At 39.2% G+C, this 16,552-nt stretch overlaps 1 protein-coding gene across 1 annotated transcript in view; it reads right to left on the minus strand.

Moving 5' to 3' along the window:
- LOC149279391 (nuclear factor 1 C-type-like) overlaps positions 1-16,552 on the minus strand; it is a 61,695-nt gene that overhangs the window by 41,473 nt on the left and 3,670 nt on the right. Inside the window, exon 2 of the mRNA XM_089501244.1 lies at positions 15,388-15,919. Coding sequence (XP_089357370.1) covers positions 15,388-15,919 — 532 coding nt within the window. The remainder of the gene's footprint in view (positions 1-15,387; positions 15,920-16,552) is intronic.

Consider the following 16,552-nt stretch of genomic DNA (forward strand, 5'->3'; position numbering starts at 1 on the left):
TATTAAACTTTTAATTAGGGATGCACCAATATATCGGTGGCCGAAACATATTGACCAAAAATAGTATTATCAGCAAAATGCCGAAATAAAAAAAAAAAACAGCTGAAAATAATCGTCCGCAGGGGCCAGGCTGCTTACCTGTGCGTTGCTCCCACACTGTGCGAGCAGCGTCTCTTGTACCGGCCAGGGTAAGCAGGAACGCAGAGTTCACATGCTCCGTTCCTGCTTCCAGTAGGTGAGACAAGAGAAGTTGTTCGCACAGAGAGCGAGAGAGGGAAGCAGCAGGGCCCCTGCAGAAGTCTTCGAGTGAGAGATCTGTAGTTCAGGTAAGGGGGGGTGTATGAACAAGTATGCATGATTGAGGGAATTAATCTGTGAATTAATGAGTATATGAATGAGTGTGTGTGTCATAGCATGAATGTGTAAGTAGGGGGGCATGGCACAGGGAGGCTGTAAGTGATGTGCCCACCCAATACTGCTGGCAGAATCAATACACAAGGGGGGCAGCTATCCAGGTTTCAGCAAGTACTGGTTGACTTGGCAGGATAGGAGTCTGATTGCTAACAGCAATCGCAGTCCTATCATGCCCAGGTTCTAGCATGTACTGGTTGCCTGGGCATGATAAGAGTGTTGATTACTATTAGCAATCATACTCCTATCATGCAAAGTCAGACAGTACATGCAGGAACCTGGGTATGCCTGGGCACGATATGAGTGTGATTGCTGTTAACAATCATATATATATATATCTATAAGTAATATTATTACGTTTTTTTTGTGCAATTTTGGTGTGTTCATGAGTGAAAAGTAGGTAGTTTCAGAAATGCTGAAATAAAAGCAGATTGTGGTAGTTCATCGCTTATGTAGATCTTCATGTAAAATGATAGTCCACATTCTGCAGGAACCTTGTAGCCTTTGGACAAGTAAAACCAGATGATTACCATGGTTTACAGGGTCTTGGAACACACTGGGAGGGAAAACCTTTAGTGTGAGTAGAGGATGGAGTTGACAAGCCATGCCCACTTGGCGCTGACGTGAGGGAAGAAGGCTGCATGTATTAAAGGTGTGCATGTACATCAGCTTTTGCTTTTTTGTGTCACATGTAATGTTTTTTATTTTGCAGGAGGTACACATGTCATCATGCTCAGTTAGTTACAGTAAAACATAATAGTTTTGAAAACGGACTTTTAACGTAATAGCAATAAAAAATAGTGAAAGTTCTCATTTAATATCAGTCAGGGTGTTGCTGCAGAATTTCACTATGTTAACCACCATAGAGCTAGCAAAACCGCACGGTCACTCAGTTAACCTTACAATGCCCTACAAATCGCTATAGCAACAGTCAGGGATAGTGGTGTAGGACAAACAAAATCAATAGTAAACAGACTATGAATAATTTTTATTGAGGTTTATCAGTATTCATAGTAAAAGGCATCTTTAAAACAGACACCTACATAGCTAGGAGAGATCTTTAAACAGTGTTAGCTTGAACTGTAATATGCAATGTCATGAATTTTCCTATTGGCAGCATGAAAAACAATTATCAATCACAGATGCACATCTACATAAAACATTACCTCATGATATATATATATATATATATATATATATATATATATACACACACACACACAGGCACAATTACCTAAGGAAGAAAAAACTTATAACACAAAGTATAACAATATACTAAGAGATTCTCTCTATAAGAGATTACAATTTACACACTGGTGTAAGAGCTTGTTGGGTTTAATGAAAAGTAAAATTAAAGGAGAAAAGTTACAGTAGAGTTGAATTAGAATGTGCAAAGTGACAAAAGACCACACAGACCAGTATGCATGCTAATTATCAAAACAAGCAAGTTATATCTTGAACGTGTGCCTCGCAAAGAATGGTTAAGGATAAAGGTTAGGTCAGTACTGCATGCAGTCCCCATTCCCTCCACCTGCTCCTTACCCACACACAATTCTCTCTACAAAGTTTGATCAATATTCATCGATTGGCTCTGGTCTGAGCCGTCAGTCAGAGGCTGATTAGGATTCAGAGCTGATAGAACAGTCTCCCCTCACTTCACCCCAAACCCCCACGACACATTTCTCTACTGAGCATGGAAACACAGTATATCTGTAAAGTGCAAACAAAGAAGCAATGTTAGATTGAAAAGTCTGTTGATAATACCCCAACTGGACAATGAATAGGGCTATAGGACAATATGCACCCAGTAATCCAGCAAAAGGGGTTGCTACCCCTCAGATCTGCTGCTCTAAGCCACAATACATTGCTGCCATACATGTGACAGAACCAGTTTGCAGTAGGCTTGCCGCAGGGCACAGAAGCTTCTAAAACAGGCCCAAAGTATCACAGAGACAAAAACAAATCAAGAGACTTAAAAATGGGTTGACTGTTTAGTTCAGTGAGAAAATGACTTGATCTGATTGGAAATGGATGAATATAATTCAGGGTATTTCAGTACACCTAGTTTGGCCTTTTCCAAGTTGCCATTATCACTGATGCAAAGATTGCACTACTTGTCCTTTAAAAATGTAAACACAAAACATGCTTCATTTATGTTATTTGTGTTGCTATCGAAATAAAGTAAAATACAAATATACATATTTGCAAAATTCACAATAAAAATTGATATACTATTCAGAAACATATAATTTGTGCAGTGTATTAACAGAGTTCCAGAGGTCCCACCAAAGCCTCTACAATGATGGTGTGGATTTTCTAACACCGCTACAGATCCTTCATATGGACTTTCAGACAGCACATCCATGACGTCACTTTTTTTTGTATAGCTTGTCATGTCATGTCCTCTATGCAACCCATATATCACTGCTGCTGTTATTTAAGTCAATCGATCAGTTAAGGACTCTGCCCTGGTACAATCAAACTATAAAACACCATCTTTTCTGCTTCCTACAGTTGAAACTCATCAGTTCTTTCAATGACAAGCTCTGAAAGTTCTTTTTGGCAAGCCACCATACAGGCCACCTCACATAGACATCAGGGGTGGGCTGGGCCGGGGGGCAATTGCCCCCCAGGCTGCCCGAAATCTAATCTAAACGGCCGCTGGGTGCTGATGCCGCCGGCCGGCGCTACTTTAATACTTTTTTTAAAAATTTTATATGGCAAGCCGGATCGGCTATTTAATGAAAAAAAATAGTATTAAAGCAGCGCTGGCCGGCGGCATCAGCACCCAGCGGCCGTATGCGATGGCCGCCAAGTGATGGGAGCAGCGTGAGGGGTGAAAGCTCCGCTCCCTCGCACTCACCTTTCACCCCTCACGCTGCTCCCGTCACTATGCGGCCATCAGATTGTTGGAAATCTAATATAAACGGTCGCTGGGTGCTGATGCTGCCGGCCGGCGCTACTTTAATACTTTATTTATTTATTTTTAATATGGCAAGCCGATCCGGCATATTAAATAAATAAAAAAAAGGATTAAAGTAGCTCCGGCCGGTGGCATCAGTTTAGATAAGTTTTCCAGCAGTCTGATGGCCGCATAGTGATGGGAGCAGTGTGAGGGGTGAAAGGTGAGTGCGAGGGGGCGGAGCCACTTCACTTGACTTGCCCCCCAGGCCTTAGGCTGCCAGCCCTCCCCTGCATAGACATATTGTACACTGCTGACCCACAAAACAATTAAAGGAACCAAAACCGGCTACCTGTAATTTGCTCAAAAAATCAACCAACAAGGACTTGTCTATAATTTCTTTCACATATTGTTACAGAGGCTTCAATAGTACCAGTCAAATAGTATCGGTAAGCTAATCCATGACATTTTGTCCATATTTTACATTAAACATTCACATCCCTGTAGCACTAATGAACAGGCTTAGACATACTCTCAGCATGATATAAACAGCCTTTCAAGCAGGCTTCTTCTGGCCCAATCCTGGAAACCAGTACCTCCAACAGTTGAAAGTTGCTTACTACTAATGTTCATGAGACTACGGATCCATTTTTCAAGATCCACCACAAAGTGCATACTTTATTTTAGATTACACTGCTTGTGATGGATTTCTTCCCATGCGGATGACAGAAACAGAGGTGTTTTGCCTTCTTCCCTTAATACCCACTCCCTTTTTTGAGTAAACAAACCTAAATTATAATCATAGAAAAAAGAAAAAAAACTATAAAGATATTTTACACTTAAGTTGTGTTTTATTTTACAATGTCATAAATGTACACAAATCTAAAAAATGTATTCCATATAAGATGTTATCAAAGTAAATCACCTAGGTGTTTTTTTTCCATGAGTAACACAGACTTAAGTAAAATGGTGTTGTCAAAACCCCTAAAAGACTAAGGATGCCATATATGTCCCCACAAAACAGGCATTTAAAGCAGAGACATTATATCATCCAATACTTGCGATCATAGTGCTTGTTTCCCACCAAAAAAGCAGTGAGACATGCTATCTAGGCAGGCCAGAAGCAGCCAAGCATGTATAAAGTCTGCGCATGGGCGAAGCAAATCATATGCGCATTGATGAGGTCAATGTTAGTAAACAATCGTCCCAATGAGTTTTCCTTGTCGCTCACTCCTTCAGTCTGGTCATAAGACCATTTATATATTTTTATTTTGCTGCAATACAATTTTTTGGATTACTTGTTTTTTTATTTTTTTGTTTTGTTTAGCATTAATACATTAGGTTGGGTGGTTTGTTGGAGAATATGTTAAATTTAGGGATATAATTGTTTGTAGTTGCCTGCTGACCACAATACTTAACCCCTTCGTGACAAAGGCTGATTTTACTTTTTGTATCCTTCGTGACAATGGCCGTTTTAACATTTCTGCGCTGCTCGTGTTTAGCTGTAATTTTCTTCTTTCCCCTATACTGAACCCACACACATTATATATTGGTTTTTTCAGGACAAGAAGGGCTTTCTTTAGATGAGATTGTTTTGATTGTATCATATTATTTACTATTAAAAAAAGTATAAAATTCGGTGAAAAATTTAGAAAAAAATGACTGTTTCTAACTTTTAGTTGAAAAATCTTTTACTCATCTATAAAAAGTAATGAAAAAACCTGCTAAATAGATTCTACTATTTGTCCTGAGTTTAGAAATACCCAATGTTTTTATGTTTTTTTGCTTTTTTCTACACGTTATGGGGCAATAAGTACAGGTAGCGTTTTGCTATTTCAAAGCCATTTTTTCCAAATCTGGTAATTCTTCCCCCCATGTGCCATTTCGGGTATCTTTGATGCCGGCCAATGCAATTTACCCCATCAAGTCATATATTTTTGAAAACTAGACAGCCCTGGGTATTCCAAATATATAGTATTTTAACCCTTTCCAAGCACTAATTCTACCATCAGCCTTTGTCAAACTTTATGGTAGTAATTTTTTTTGCATTTGTTTTTTCACACACATTTTACTTCAGGTATGAATAAACAGGTTCTGGTATATGTCACTATCATAAAACACCCCAATATGTGTTTAGCAACATCTCCTGAGTACAGCGACACCTCACATGAATGATTTTGCCTGGCTGTTTGGGGGCAAAAGGGCCACATTTGGGGCATGCGCATTTTCAATGTTGAACTTTGGCGTTTGGCGATCAACTGCCCATGCCCTATTTGGTACATCTTTGAGCCGGGCCATTTCAGTATGCCCAATAAAGCTATATATTTTTGAAAACTAGACACCCCAGGGTATTTCAAATGCTAGTATTTTAACTCTTTCCATGCATCATATCTACCACCAGTCTTTGTCAAACTTTGTGGTAGTCATTTTTTTGCATTTGTTTTGTCACACACACTTTACTTCAGGTATGAATTAAAAGGTTCTGGTATATGTCACTATCACAAAACACCCCAATATGTGTTCGGCAACATCTCCTGAGTACAGCAATACCTCACATGAATGATTTTGCCTGGCTGTTTGGGGGCAAAAGGGCCACATTTGGGACATGCGCATTTTTCAATGTTGAACTTTGGCATTTGGGGATCCACTGCCCATGCCCTATTTGGTACATCTTTGAGCCGGGCCATTTCAGTGTGCCCAACAAAACCATATATTTTTGAAAACTAGACACACCAGGGTATTTTAACTCTTTGCATGCACACATTTTACCACCAGAATGTTTTCAAAGTTTGCAGTAGTATTCTTTTGTGTGTATTTTTCCCCCACACACCTATGTTATGTATGAATTTACAGCTCCTGGTATATGCCGCTGTCACACGACACCCCAATATGTGTTCAGCAACATCTCCTGAGTACAGTGATACCCCACATGCATGGGTTTGTCATTTTTGGGGGGAACTAAAAGGCCACATTTGGTACGTGTGCATTTTTCTAATTGGAAATTAGATGTGTGGCCATCCTTTCCCCCGTGTTAATTGGGACATTGTTGAACCGGCCAATTCAATGTACCCCATCAAATCATACATTTTTTAAAAGTAGACACCCCATGGGCATTTAATATGCCAGTATTTTAACTCTTTCCATGCGAAAATTGTTTTAAGCTAATGTGCTAATTTTAGGACTTGCTCACAAAAATATATTTTTTATATATATATTAAATTTTTTTTGCCTTTTTAAAAAAAATGTTTACAAATTTTTTTCAACTTGAAGGTTCCCATCAGTGGGAAATTATTTTAACATTTTACTGTTTTTTTTACTTTTTTTTTCTAATTATTATTTATTTTATTTTATTTTTTTATTTATTTTTACTAATCACACTGTGATTAGAAAGCTGGGCTCCATTGACTTGCATGGTTGAATGCAGTAGCTGTATTCAACCTGCAAGTGGAGCCAGAGTTCTCTAGAGGGTCTGGAGACCGTCTAGCGAACTTTTTCATCTTTATTATTTTTTTTCCCGGGCCGGCACCATCTTGCTGAGGTAAGTGTTTGGTGTCGCTGGATGCCTCCTGATCGAGGCATTCCAGCGACACCATTTAAGTTTAGGAGGTGATCGTTGATCGCCTCCTAAACGCTTTTAAAACGGGCATCCGCCGCCATACAATGTATGGCGGTTGTTGATGCCCCGGGGAGGGGCCAGACGTAGATCGCTTTCTGCACCCGTTTAAAGACGTGCCGGTTCTGGCACGTCATTTGTCGTAATCGACTTGTTTTTCCGTGCCGTGCCAGAACCGGCAATTGTCATTAAGGGGTTAAACAATAGTGACCATATCCAAGGCAATCCTAGGTTCCCATGGACGTCAACATGTGTGGAAGCCCAGATGGCATGTGGGGGCTTATCTAGAAGATCAATTCCAATCAGGCCATAGATAATCACGGGAATGTGCAGAGCCTTGTATACACAAGTAGCAATTTGTTGATATTAACTGACAATTGTTCATTCATTTTAAACTGGCAAATAATGGCAATCTATGTTGTATTTGTAATATGATTTGTATTTAGTTTTAGAAATGTTGCTCCCAAATATAAGAACCGGCCAAGGACATTTTCCTTTTAAAATCGCCCACAACTACCCCCAAAAAATCTTTTGACAATGTTCAACCACACCCATTGCTAATACATGTATAGAAATTAAACACATAGGCAGCCATTTCCATAGAAAACATTGGCAAGAGAATGGGTTGTACAGTGACGCTGTCATAGGATGCCACCATTGCCACAACCCATTTTGTTAAATTTCTGCCCAGCTAGATCAGCCATGATCCCATATAAATGCTATTATTGTATAGCAGAAGCACCTAGAAATAACAAGAGCTCAGCCATAAAGCGATAGACTTGCAGAGCAGGGCTGCCGAGTGCTGAAGCGCATATCACATGTAAATTGCCTGTCCTCTAAAGCATCATTCACTATCATTCCAAACTGCCTCTAGAAACAGCATCAGCATAAGCACTGAGCATTGGCACCTTCATAAAATGGATCTCCATCACCAAGGAGCTGCACGCAAGCCAAAGATTACTATGCACAATGCCAAGCGTCAACAGCAGTAGTAAAGACGTTTTAAACAATTGTTTGCTTCCAACTTTGTGGGCCCAGTTTGGAGAAGGTCCTTCCCTGTCACAACATTGCTGTGCCCCTGTGCACAAAGCAAAGTCCATGATTTGACAATTTCATGTGGAGGAACTTGAGTGGCTTCCCTAAACCCCATTGAATACCTTTGGGAATAATTGGAACACTGATTGCGAGCCAGGCCTTCTTGTCCAACCACACAAATGCTCTTTTGGCAGAATAGACACAAATTCCCACAGACACACTGCAAAATCCTGTGGAAAGCTTTCCCAGAAGAGTTGTGGCTGTTCTGTGGGGATGGGCAACTTCATATTAATGCCCATATTTTTGGAATGGGATTTCCAACAAGCTCATATAGATGTGATTGTCAGATGTTCACATACTTATTGGTTATATAATGTATATCCCCTCTGGTGATTTTGCTGAATGTACTGTATAGTACTGTGTAGTTCTCACACATCAATATCCACACATCAGTATCCACTCTTCTTTAGTGTGGTTGTCAAGGACTGTAAACTTTCAGTTGAAATACCCAGGGTTGTCTAGTTTTTAAGTTAACTTTTAAGGTTTATGGGCTTAAGTTGAAATATGGGACTGCTGTCTCAATCATGGCATGGTCCCAAAAAGTAATCTATGAAAATTCCAAGTTTTTAAATAAAAATGTTGAACTGTAACACAGCATACCTATCTATGTGGGACATTGTTGTAAATGTGGGATGTGTGCAGAATTTGAGAGTTTTCTTCTGTCCTTGAGATCTATTGCAATACAGCAATGTGTGTGTGGGGGGAAAAACCCAACATTACCACGTTTGGTAACAACTGACCAAAAAACACCCATGTAAAGGTGCCGGAATAACAAAAACGATGTCATTTTATTAGACCATTTTAGATACTGTGCATGCTTCGAATGCTCTAGTTGCAATATAATAATGTTTGAAAAACCTCAAGTTTTTTGCCCTGTAATCATGAAATTAGGTAACTGTCCTAGGCATTGCTCCCATTGTATTAAACTAACAATAACTACAATAGCTACTAATAATTAATACATTTCTCTGTACATTGGTAATAAGTACCAACAATGCTAAGAAAGGCCTTTGTTTCCTTTTGTTTTCATAATCCAAATAGTGATATACTACTTGCTATTGATACTGGGAAAGACTAAGATCAGAATCCGAACAATGCTAATTAATATGAATTGTCTTTCTAAAAAAAGCTTAGTGTCCTTTTAACACACATAGTTCTGTAAAACAATTGAAAAGAGAATTCAACCCAGTACAAGAATATATTACTTGGCAATGAAGAGTTAAGCTGCATCTGTTGGGGATCCTCCTCCTACTGCAGCAGAAGAAATCTCCCTCCGTTGACTACATGTGAAGGAGGGGTAGAAAAGGAAGAGAGGGGACCTGAGGTCAGCAAGGAAGCCAAACCAACAGGAATACAAATATTATCATACTGAATTCCAGAGAGAGTGAGGGAAAGAAGAGCACAATAAGAGTAAAAAGAGACAGAAAGGAGCAAGAAAAATAGTGAAGGTGTAGTTTGGGGAAAGAAAGCTATATATCAGGATAGATGGTTTGTAATAAGACAATAGAGATTCCAAGTGTGAGAAAAATGGAAATCTGATGAAGCCACGAGGAACCCTTGATGGGCAGTGTCAATGTTTAATATTTTAATCAAGGCAAAAAACTAAAGTGTCCATGATTAAAGTAATACCTACAGTGCAACACTCAGAATAAGTCTAAATTTCACAAAAAAAGGAAAACCTATAAATGAGGTTCAAGGGCATAAGTTAAATAAATCTACCAGAAGCAAAGGAAAGTTGCTTACATTAAACACTAACTAAAGCAAATTAACCCCTTAAGGACAATGGGCAGTCCCAAAACCCATTGAAAACAATGCATTTTGAGCCCGTACATGTACAGGCTTTGTCATTAAGGGGTTAAAGATCTCTTTTAGCCTAGTATGGAGCTAGAAATTGACTTATTAGTGAAATACCATGTTATTCTATAAAGGTTATTCATAAATAGTTTCTTAAATGCTAACTTGTTTAATTTAACATTATATGCCATACTTTCCTACAGCTGTCTACAGCATGTGGTGGCCTGGCAAAAATTAACCCAGCATCAATAAGAGGTAATTATGTGATCCACCTCACATTTCCTTTGTGCTTCAAGAGGCTAGGGTGCAGAGAATAATGGTCATGGATTATTCACCAGTTAACCAAAATTTAGCAAAATATTAAGTTGCAATTTTTGATAAATAATTCTCTCTCTCTCAGTATTGGGTACCTACTTATGTCTAAAACCATACGAACAAAGGCTTGACCTGAATTTTCCTACTCAGCAGAACTGTAAAGATATGTAACGCAGAAATTCCAATGGGACAAATTCACTAATGACCTGAGGATAGCAGAAGTAGCTTACGTGGTATTTCTAGGTTAAAGAGTGAATTCACTAAACCATACTACAACCAAAATCCAGTGGAAAACAAGGACATTTCTAACTCTAATGTAACATAATTGAAAAAGGCCTTTGTAATGATCATTTGGTCCTTTAAACCTAAACCTGGATTAGCTAAAGCAACACACCATTGAACACAAAAGTGAGGGTTGCTGATAAAGGGCCTCTGTACACATATGAAGATATTCCATAAAAAATTAGCAGTTTCCAGCTACAATAGTCATTTACAACATTAACAATGTTTACACTGTTTTCCTGATCCATTTGGTGTTATTTTAACTAACAAAATGTGCTTTTCTGCGAAAAACAAGTGACCCCAAACTTTTGAACAGTAGTATATAACACAAAGTTTATTGGGAATAAAAACCAAGTAAAAAAAAATCCCCTAGCATTTCCAAACAACTATAAGGAAAGGCAATTTATGTTTAGCAACCTCCCCTCATTTCAGTAGTACCGCAACATGCTTTTGTTATGTTTTTTTGCAGGCCAAAACAGTCCCTTACACACTATGCTGCTTTTTTCTCCCATTTTTACTATTTTTAGTTTAATTACAAATTCACTTTTTATTTTCTGTTTTTCATCATAACGTTGTAGGCCACAGGGAATTCTTTTGTAACTAAAATGCACTCCTTTATTAAGAAAACTATTTCTCAGTCTGATCACAGACCACATAATGATCAAGAAGCAGTGCTGCTTTCCTGATCCTGGTATGTGTGATGAAAGACAGGTGGGTCATCAGAGACCCCAGAAGGCTTTGTAAATCTATGTTACTGTTCTCAATGCTTCCTGCGGTGTCACCTTTAAAAACAAAAGAAAGGGAATGCCTGAACCAGGGGCGGGCTGGGCCAGGGGGGCAAATGCCCCCCAGGCCACCCTAAATCCGGGCCGGTGGGCCGGACGGACGACCGGCAGACGAGCATTCAATGCAGCCGCAAAGTTAAAAACTAAGCGGCCGCGAGCAAGATTGAATGCGGCCGTCATGCCAGTAGCGTACCTGTCGGGGGGGCACGCCTTCAGAAACGATGTGCGCGGCAACTGTGGCTGTGCGCCGGGACTTGATGTCAAATCCCGGCGCACAACACTGAAGCCACGCCCACCGTCTTCCGCGCTCAGTACATCGGAAGGACAGAAAGAAGAAGAAGAGGAGGAGGAGGAAAAGTGAGAGTGAAAGAAAAAAAGGTAGGACAAGATTCAGGGAGAGTGGATTAGTAAGTGTGTGAGAGTGATGGGTGTTATGCTGAATGTAAGTGTGTGAGAGTGATGGGTGTTATGCTGAATGTTTGTGAATGAGGGTTTCAGATAGCATGGATGTGTAAGTGTTGGGGGATAGCTTGGCATAGGGAGTCCATAATCACATTCCTTTCATGCCCAGATTCCAGCATTTACTGGCTGCCTAGGCATGATAGGAGTGTGATTGCTGTTATAAATTATTTTTTGGTCCAACTTTGGTGTGTTAACACTTTTATTGGACAGAATAATTCAATGACAGTTTTAATATATATATATATATATAATTGCAAACAGCAATCACACTCCTATCATTTTAAGTCAGCCAGCACATGCTAGAAACTGGGCATGATAGGATCATGATTGTTGTTATATATATGTGTGTATATGTTAATATTGTTATTGATTTTTTTGTCTAATTTTGGTGTTACTTTTAATAAAGTATTTTAAAGTTTTTTTTGTTTTTTTTCCAGTTTTGGCCAAGTGAATGCTGAATTTTCAGTTTCGGTCCAGAATTTTCATTTCGGTGCATCCCTACTATATACTATGCCAGTCACTAAAGTGGTAAACCTACACCACATCAATGTTTGGCTTAGTATATAGTGATAGGGGTTGTCAGTGTCTGGCTCAATGTATAGGCACACATTGACGGTGGTACCGCATAATCCCTAAGTATATAATGATAACAATTTTGCTGTACCCCTGTCAATGTTTGCCTAACCATAGAAACTATGCAGTTTTAAAGTGTGTGTGTGTGCGGGGGGGGGGGGGGTGCCACATACAGGATCTGCCACAGGTGCCAAATACTCTCGGTACGCCCCTGACCCAACGGCCATGCCTCAGCTCCTCTTCCCACGTCTTAAAAGGGGTGTGATGAAGAGCTGAGGCATGCGGCCACTTTAATTTCATTAGGCGCTGGTGGAGTGACTGCCGCACGACGGCCGCTTTCAATGTCGCTCGCAGTCGCTTTGATGGTGCAATGGGCCAGTTGACTAGACTTGCCCCCCAGTGGCGGACATGATAGAAGCTGCTGCGCAACCCATGAGAGTGCAGGCCACACATTCTTCTTTTCATCCCAGCCCTCCCCTGGCCTGAACTTCAGTTCGGGCACTCAAACACTTTCGGTGAATATGGCGCTCAGTACACTAAATCTGTCAGTTGTGGACTTGTAATGTTGGCTCTTGTTGACAGAAGGGAGAGATCCTTGCAGAATGACACTGCAGAACCAATTTTAACCCATGATGCACCAGGTATGACACTGGTTCTCCAGGACCAGGTTTTTGCGACATATGTCACCAGGCGCAAAGGGGTTAAATCAGAATGCTTTGGTTGGAGTCTTGCGTACTACTAGTTTGAAACAAACCTTTCCCTCCAAAGTAAGCTCTAGAGACAAGACCCCATTAAAATTAATTTGAACTTAACTAGGCTACCTAAAAATTTGTATTTAATAACTAAACAATTTCAGAAGCCTACTCTATACCCACATAGATAGTATTATTAAACTAAATAATATAGTCACTATGGTTAAAATGCAGAAGCGCGAGGCAATAACCAACATGTATATCTAAAGCATGAAACCTAGAATTAGTAAATTCTACCTTGCCAGTTCTCCCATCCCCGTTTTAAATCGTTTTGAGATGATATTGATTATTTAACTACACAGCCACATAACAACAACACTGTCTATTCTCCGAATCAATAATACATGAATATCTACAAGATATATAATAACAAAAATATACAAAAGCAAAAACCTAAAATGTAAAGAAACCTTAACACTATAAACAAGCATTGATTATGACACTTCATAACCAATTATGTTAGCACTGATGTTTTATGAAGATGTGCAAGATGGACTGATTAATGCATCTAATTCACTTCATGTTAAAGGATTACCCTTAAAATAAACACAAATAGTGACACGTGAAAAATTAACCGAGGCAAGGTGGGCAGTGATTGAAAAGAAAGATGCCAGCAGTATGGCTGAGCAGGTGGCAATAGATGTGAAAGGGTTAACACCCATCTGTGCATCTTGGCACTGGTAGACTGAGCAACGAGTCCCTCCCTCACACTGCCAGGCAGACTGGTACCATCTGCTGCATGTCTCAGGGCACAGGGAGGAGGGAGTGTGTTCTAACAAGGAAGAAACGAGAGCAGATCTTCATGATCTATGATCCTTCATGCCTATTTCTACTTTCAGATTACAAACCAAAGTACCCCCTTATTACCTACAGTCTTTCCTTATACCCACCATATTTCTACTTCTGAAATGGTATATGTGAATTTGTTTAAAATGTAATTTCTGCAAAGAAACCACAGGGAGGGAAACAGTCATGTGAAAGAAGAAGAGAGACAGAAAATAAAGAAGAGGGTGATAGAGATTAAGAGATGATCACACAGCGAAACGAACCAAGGTATTAATATGAGAGAGGTAGAGTTACAGAAACACACATACAATAACCACACAATGATTTTCCACTCAAAAGGGACACAATGTTCCAGACTGATTCTCCCCAGAGCACAAACCTTAAGGAGTCAGAAGGGCGGCTTATAGAATAATGCTGATGTGGAAGAGACACAGGGAGAGAGAGAATGCGACACAGTGAGAAATGAATTCAGAAATGGGAGAAAGGTAATCGAAAAGGCACTAGATAGTGAGAGGAGGAAAATGCACATGGAAAGACTCTACAATTAATTATTTCCTAATTAATTATTAGGAATGAAAGTGAACATATTAAGTGTTAAAATATCCCAGGACATTGTGATTGTGTATATGTGAAATAGTTGTTGAAACCAGAGAACCCTTTCAGCTTGACTATGGCAATAAAATAGTGTAAAAGTAATGTAAAATGGCTTATAACACACACAAAAAGTACACACACAAAAGCTTTTCTATGCAACTCACCAGTGGAAATGATTTCTTATTTATTTCTAAACAACTAAGAAGAGACTAAAGATTAGAAGCAATAATATATGGGCTAAATGCATTATTAAATGTCCCAAACTAAATAAGCCAACTAATGTAAAACCAATAAATACAAAAATACTTTTCAAATAATGAACCCATGATTTTAGGGTTCATTAAATCTTATTCTTTTCAATAACCCAATTGTTGTTGTTTCCATGTAAAATTTCAAATATGTAATTTAAAGTTTTCTAAAACTATATAAGAAACACACATGCACGATCAGATACATGTTTTCCTTCAGTACATTTATGTTGTGTGTTAATCTTATCATCATATGTATATGGTCAACTTTAATGTTATTTTTTTAACTCTCCCCTATTGTAACAGTGCTATAGAATCATTTGTTGCTCTATAAATAAAATATAATGTAATACTTATAGAGACAAATTGCATAGGGCAAATACACATGCTACAGAAAAAATGATAAAAATGGAACATTTCAACTTAGTGAATTAAGCATCTTCAATGACCCAAGAAGAAACAATGGGAATTCAAAATATATTTGCAAAGCAAGCTGCTATTTCGCTATTTTAGTTCCTTAGCACAAAGGTTTAGTGTATGGTGCGTTACCAAATGTTTTAAACAGTGCTTATGTGAAGCAAACCAATTTCTATGGGGGAAAAAAGAATGGCCGCATTACTAATACAGGCTAAACTGAATACTTTAATATAAAAAGAGACAAAGAAAACAGTTAAATGCAGCAAATAAAAGGAATGTTGTTTCAAGAAGAACTGTAAGCAAAATAAATTTGAACAGAAAAGTGAAAGTGAGTGTGAAAAATTAGATGACCTCTCACCTCTTTCTCGGATGAAGTAAGCCAAGTAAAGGTCTAGCTCTTTGACAGATACGCTGATGTGGTGTGGTTGCACACATAGTTGAGGGTTGGAGCAGTGGGCGGCCTTCACCAATCTCTCCCCATCTGTGCTCTCCAATGGAATTCCTTTGAACAGGATGACCATCACTAGGTCCAATCTCCACACTTTATCCGCCTGTCGCAAGCAGTCAATTCTCCTCATCTTTCCTTTTTGGTCAGGATTGGAGAGGACACAGCTGGCTGCTTTCTTTCCAGTTATGGACAATACAAAGTCCTCACGGAACTCTGGCCTGATATCCTTGCGTAGTTTTGCTAGAAGGCGTGACGCCCACTTCTGCTTGACTTCAGGCTTCTCGTTCAGCAGCTCATCTTTTACCCCTTGCTCCTCATCCTTGGTCATCTTCTTTTCATGCTTTTTGAAGTATTTCCGTTTCCTTGCCTGAAGGTTGAACCATGTGTATGCAAAGGCTCGAACGTGAGGGAGCAGAGCTTCAATAAACGGGTGAAACTCATCCTAGTTGGAAGGAGAAAAATGGCATATGTAACGAGTGCCACGAGAATCCACAAATATATTTTTAACAAGAACAAAACACAATTTCAAGTAAAAGCTATTTGTACTTTAAAGATAAGTCTATCCGTCCTACAACAGTATATCAGTTCAGAGAGAAGCATCACGGACTCTATTAAACGAGGGAAATGCCTTCCTAGAAGCAGAACCACTCAGAGCAGACCAACATTAAGCTGTTGGTCTGTGTCCAGCAATAAGTATGAAGACTACACATGTAGCATCATGGAGTCTCATTAAGTGCAATCAGGCAACATTTTGCCTGAACGTCATGACAAAAAAAACTGACGGGGAGGGATCTTTGATAACATAAGATGGCACAAAAAATTTCAAGGGGCCTTGTGAGACTGTGGTGCTTCACAGATTGTTTTGCTTCTCTGTTTATATTACTACTGTACCTATGCATGATAATATCATGTTTTTTATCCCATTAAAGGGAAATCCGGAAATAATATATATCTAGTGAACTGTCAGAATTGGAATAGCATAATATTGTGGGCACATACGCACTCTTTGCTTGTACACAATTTGTTAAACTACAGGTTCACAACCAGCAATTATTGGAACTGCATCTGCCGGTTA

This window comes from Sceloporus occidentalis, unplaced genomic scaffold (assembly GCF_023333645.1).
Source record: "Sceloporus occidentalis isolate IW3139 unplaced genomic scaffold, rSceOcc1.0.p SCAF_169, whole genome shotgun sequence".
NCBI lineage: Eukaryota > Metazoa > Chordata > Lepidosauria > Squamata > Phrynosomatidae > Sceloporus > Sceloporus occidentalis.